The sequence below is a fragment of the Mesitornis unicolor genome, unplaced genomic scaffold, assembly GCF_000695765.1.
Source record: "Mesitornis unicolor isolate BGI_N332 unplaced genomic scaffold, ASM69576v1 scaffold5661, whole genome shotgun sequence".
Classification (NCBI taxonomy): Eukaryota; Metazoa; Chordata; class Aves; order Mesitornithiformes; family Mesitornithidae; genus Mesitornis; species Mesitornis unicolor.
This window is the reverse complement of record NW_010165649.1, coordinates 2,188-7,616: the sequence shown is the minus strand read 5'-3', so window position 1 is coordinate 7,616 and position 5,429 is coordinate 2,188. Positions and strand designations below refer to the sequence as shown.

Genomic DNA, 5,429 nt, shown 5'->3' with positions numbered 1-5,429 from the left:
ATCACAATAGAGACCGAGGGAACCACATGCAGTCGTGAGAAATAATCTCACCTTTAAAGCCTAATTCTGATCCTACAGAGGCAATGTGAGTGTTTCCCTTGGTGTCAATTGCTTTGTGTCTGACTGCTGGGGGTTCTGCATGTTCAGAGTAGAAAGCCTGTGAAATAAACTATTAAGGACTGCTCTCTGGGATTTAAACCCTTTTCATATAAAAGACCCCACGAACTTGTCACAGAGGATGTAAAAATACAACAGACACTGTTTTGCATGTCCAAACACCCCCCCAAAAAATAAATCCAACAACAACAATGTGTGAGGTCTCTCGACTGAGTTTCTGACAGCTTTTAAGTAATCCAGAGCTGCACTGAATTCAAGGAAGAACTAAAAAAAGTGCCATTTAATTTTAAAGTCCATTAAAAAGCAATGCTTTCCACACGTGAAAGGGCCTACACCTGGAGGAAGATCCTCTCTCTTTCTTGTTTTGGTGGATGATGCAAACTGGTGAAGAAAGGTAAATGGTAGCTGGGGATTAGAAGCAGCCCTGTCCTGAGAGCGACACCCATGATTATGGAGCAGTTTCCCAAGGGAAGTGATGAAAGCCTCATCATTTGATTCAATTAAAACTGGACTGGAAAAAGCATCAGAGAATATATTCTGAGAACAACACTGCACTGGCTGGTAAATCAGACAGCTTGACAGTCCATGTCTCTGTACTTCTCATCTCTGTTGTCATATCTTTAATTGAGTTAAAATAAAGCGTACACAAAATGTATTTTAAAACATTTACCTAATGCCAATGGTGCATGAATTCATTCAGTGCTTATACTTGTTCCATAGGGGTTATATATTGATGCTTCATTTCAGTGACAAAAGCAATTCTCTGGGCTCCCATTATCCACAACCATTTTCTTAATTAAATGCAGTTATTCTGAGGTTAAATTTTAAAATACCTCGTTTCATGCTTAAAAAAGCCCTCAACAAGTTATCACAAAAATGCATCTCTGTGCAAAATACCGAACATGTGATTCTCCTGAGAGTGAAGGTGGCACAAAAATCACACGTGGTTGCTTGAAATTAAGTCTCTGCACAGCTGCTTTATACTCTGCTTTTAATTATTGTAACAGCACCCACCAGCACACTGCAATTGAAGGTCTGTCATTATTTCTATTCTAAACATCCCTTTTCACAGGTTTAATTAACCAGCCATCAAATTTAGCTCTGTCGTAGGTAGAAACGGCTGGCAAAGTCTTGGCCTGGAGAGTTTTTCAGTAAATTCAGTTTGAACTGATTTGGTTGTTTTCAAATTTATGAAGGGCAGGGTAATGGGGTGAAACTTCCAACTATATTTCTTGATTTTGGTGAGTTAAAAACACACTTCTGATGTTTCTCAATGACAGCTTTTGATTTTAAAACAGCGTATTTTTCAGCCTGGCTATGCTTCACATACATTTATGACATTTGTCGCAGTTTGGTTATGGTTCAGGCCAGCAATAGTTCAGGGCAAAAATGGTAGAGCTTCTCATCTCAGTTCATCACTTGTTAGGTTTTTTTACAGTTAATAGAATTTCATCAGAAATAGCAATACTTTGGGGACAGTATTAATTACGTCAGGCTAATGGTTATATTGGGACAGCAAACCTCCCTTGAGCAGCCAATGCAGAATCTGAATTCTCAGGTGATTCAGGGCTTTGGCACTCTGGAAAGGGACTTAGGGGTGTCCTAAAAACCACTGCTTAGAGAGGAACCTCTCAGAGACCGGCACAGGGCGCAGCTCTGAGGAAAGCAAAATACTTGCTGGCCAGAAAGGAAGTGTGAGAGCAGAGGATGGATACGGAGATGGGACTGTCCTGATACATGAACTGTCCTGATACAACCAGTTACCTGGGATGCTGGAGAAGTGAAGCCCTTCACTTACTCAGCTGTCCTCAGGGAAATGCTACTACTTTGTGATAAACATCATACATGGAATCAGATGCTCTTATTTCATTTCTCACCTCTGTGAATTCGTCCATGTTTACTTTTTTTCCCAATGTGTCTATGACTTCCAGCTTCTTGTCATAGACGGCTAGCAAAAAACACAGAGATACTGGTTTAGAAAGCAAACAGTTGTGGTTTTGCATATTGTACAATTTTTCTTCACACTGTATGTTACATTAACTTTCTTCTTATGTTGGATTACATTTATTTGAGATTATCCTACTCAATAGCTGAAGCATCTGACTGTATAGAGGCTATCTACATCTGATTCTTACATATTTCTCCTGCTGAGAATCTGCTCTTACCTCTTCATAACTGTATGGTCATATTTATTCTTGACATGAGTTGGTGCAAATTGCAATAATTTTAATGGTACTTACAACTAATTACATGAGGGAAGAAATTATTTTTGATTTAACAAACAGATAAAACTGCCTTAAAATTCTGGAGACATGGATTCTGCTTTGCAAGAGTGGAACCTGAAAATCATAGCCCTGTGGGAATATTTGTAGTGATTATGATATTCAGAACTATTTTTGGTCAACTTCTGGGCTGCTATCATGAAACTGAGAAGATATGTCAAGTGTCTACATAGATTTTTGCATGAGGTCTTTGAGCACAGACGTGCTATTTTTCTGTTTTTCTTCTACAATATATCAGGAGTAATAAGAAAATTCACCATAAAATGCATTTCTCTCTTGTAGCTTAAGACATTCCTAAACTGTACGTTATCTTTATTAAACTATAAAACAAAGCTTAATGTTCTGTTAATGTTTATTGGATGCTATTAAATGAAATACATTAAGAAATGGAGCTCCACTATTAGTGAAATGGGACATAAAGCACCTCCAGCATCTGTAGAGCAAGCATCTGGACAGAAGGTTGCTTCTGAGTTTCACATCCCCAGTATCTGTTCACACTGAGCACCACAGCTACCACAGCAGCAGCACAAGGGCTGTGTTCGGCATTCGCACAACGTACGACTAATATGGGATGATTACTCAGAGGAGTAATTCTGTAATATAGAAAGGGCTGAGCAAGGGCAAGCTCTAGAGTGAGGTGACTCCAGCAGCGATGCACTCTGGAGGTTCCCTGCTACCATCCCATCGTCCAGCAAAGGCAGATTTGTTATTATTGATGATCATTACAGGCTATCGATGTATACGGCTGGGAGCAGGCTGTGTGTTGCCACATTCCTGGCTCTATCTATTAAATTATCATTATTTGGGGAGGTCAAGTGTATGCAATGTAAAGTGGACAGGAATTATGGAAATCCTTTCTATGCTGAGTGCTTGGATACAGAGGTCCTTATGCTGTGTGTGACTGGCATGCCTGGGAGCAGCAAAGGGAATGGCTAGACAAAATGTGCAATTTGATGGAGCATTAGGTAAGCTTCAGTGTTTTCTCTGCAACCATAAAAGGTAACAACACTCTCAGACTTTAATTATTTTCAATCCTATTTTTCCTCCACACCACCCCTGTCCGTGGCATTTCCAAGACTTCCCATGAGACAGGGAATAGCATTTGATAGGGCAGGTGAAGGAGGAGGTTGTTTCAGTGATTCATAAAAACAGTGATAAGCACATGGCAATGTCTGGCCAATGCAGGACATAAGTAGAAAGGGCGGTGTCTGATCTTTCCACCTCTCTGAAAGATTTTTTAAACTTCTTTCCATGCTTTTCATGATTATATTAATGAACCACACAGCAGTTCAGTCTCTTTCCAATCTGTCTGAAGCTTCATGGTTAAAATCCTAGCTGGTGTGACTACCCTTAGTGATTCTTTCTCTATTATCAAATCCATTCACAGTTTTCATCAGAATTCAGACCACAGAAATAAAACTAAAGGAGACACATCCAAAACTTACGTTTTTTCACATCTGTGGGAGTAGAAGCAATGACATCCAGAAAAGACCTCAGGGCACTCTGAACCTACAGATCAAGGTAATAGTCACAGGCCTGTTTCATGCAGACAACAGTAGGCAATTACTAAAATAAATCACCCAGAACAATCAGTTGTGCAGGGCAGCCATGCTTCCTACCAAACATAGGTGAGCCCTGTTCAATGTAGGCCTTGTCTAAGTTGTGCTGTGTGTAACCACAGGACAATTTCCTAGGGGCTTTGTGGGACTTGTAAGAAAGTTTTTACCAAAAGATGTATTACAATTACTGCAAATCTCATCTTTTATGAGCTTCACAGTCAATTTGTACAAGTCACAGGGATAGAAAGAAGATTTAATGGAGGCTAGAGGAGAGCAAGAGTGACTGCCCCAGGCCTTTTAAAAGGGATTCTGAGGGATAACCAGCTGCACAGAAGGACATCCAGTGATGAGGTATCCATCAACCTCAGGGCTGTCCGAGTACCTTACGGGGCATTTAACTTCCCAGCACCTCTGTGGAGAACACACCAAAATCCTTCCACGTGCTGGTGGGGAATCAGGGCTTGGTGAGGCTGTGGTAGACAGCGACCTGCACCCTGACCCTAAGGGATGTCAGAGCCATTACCCATCCTTGTGCTCCACACTGCCGTGCCAGGGCAGACGGCACTATCACAAACTTCCTTTTCCTCCTGTCTGGAACAACCACAGCAGTGTGTTAACAAGAATCATCCCTAGTTACCAGTGCAACCGGTATTCTTCCACTGACATCCACTGTCCACTCCTTGAACTGAACTGCCAGCTCCTCCTTTCTTATCTCTTTCACCTGAGACTTCACTTTTTCCACCCGCTCTCTTTCCTCACGTTTGTTCTTTGCCTCAGACTTCATCGTGGCCAGCCTGTAGGATGTGGGAATATGCTTTAGAAAGATACTGTCCTAAACATGTTTTAGTTAGATTAAGCCTACCCTGAAGAACAAAAGGAAAGGAAATAACTTCTTACTGAAATTCTTGTCTTTTTAGCACAAGCAGTTTTTTCTGCAAAGACATACTTGATGTTTGGGGCACAAAATGACAAGTGGAGGCAAGAGTATTTAAATTCCAACATGTATCATCTCCTGAAATCTAGTGTAACTATGAATCTGAAGAAATAACCTGAGTGTCAGATACGTGTAGAGTATATGGTAGACATTTATGGGAAAATAATCTGTAAAGCTCCCCTAGTTCGTGTAGTTTCAACAGTGATAAATGTTGCCTTCACGTTTATAATGGCATTAATCATCTATTGTGTAGATGCCCTTCAATTTTTGCAGGAACAGAGGTGGCTAATTTTGCTACACTTGATTTACCAACAAAATCGCATCAGTATGCGTTTGTCTCAGAGCCCGAGTACCATTTCACATGAGCACTTCACTGGCAAAGAACAACGTTCAGTGAAATTTCTTAGGCAGTCTCGCACAGTAAACTCATTACTGCATTAGAACAGGGATAATACACCAACCTCGCCGTCATTTTGAACACACAGAGCCTGCAAGCTTGGACTAAAAGTACCTCCCTTTCTTCTTCCTTCCGTTTTC

The 5,429-nt window shown here is 40.8% G+C and overlaps 1 protein-coding gene across 1 annotated transcript in view; it reads right to left on the bottom strand.

The window, feature by feature from the left end:
• EFCAB5 (EF-hand calcium binding domain 5) overlaps positions 1–4,772 on the bottom strand; it is a gene marked incomplete at its 5' end in the record, with an annotated part of 27,017 nt that extends 22,245 nt beyond the window's left edge. The window contains 3 exon segments of the mRNA XM_010194693.1: positions 1,995–2,065; positions 3,845–3,908; positions 4,596–4,772. Coding sequence (XP_010192995.1) covers positions 1,995–2,065; positions 3,845–3,908; positions 4,596–4,772 — 312 coding nt within the window.
• Positions 4,773–5,429: the final 657 nt, after the last annotated feature.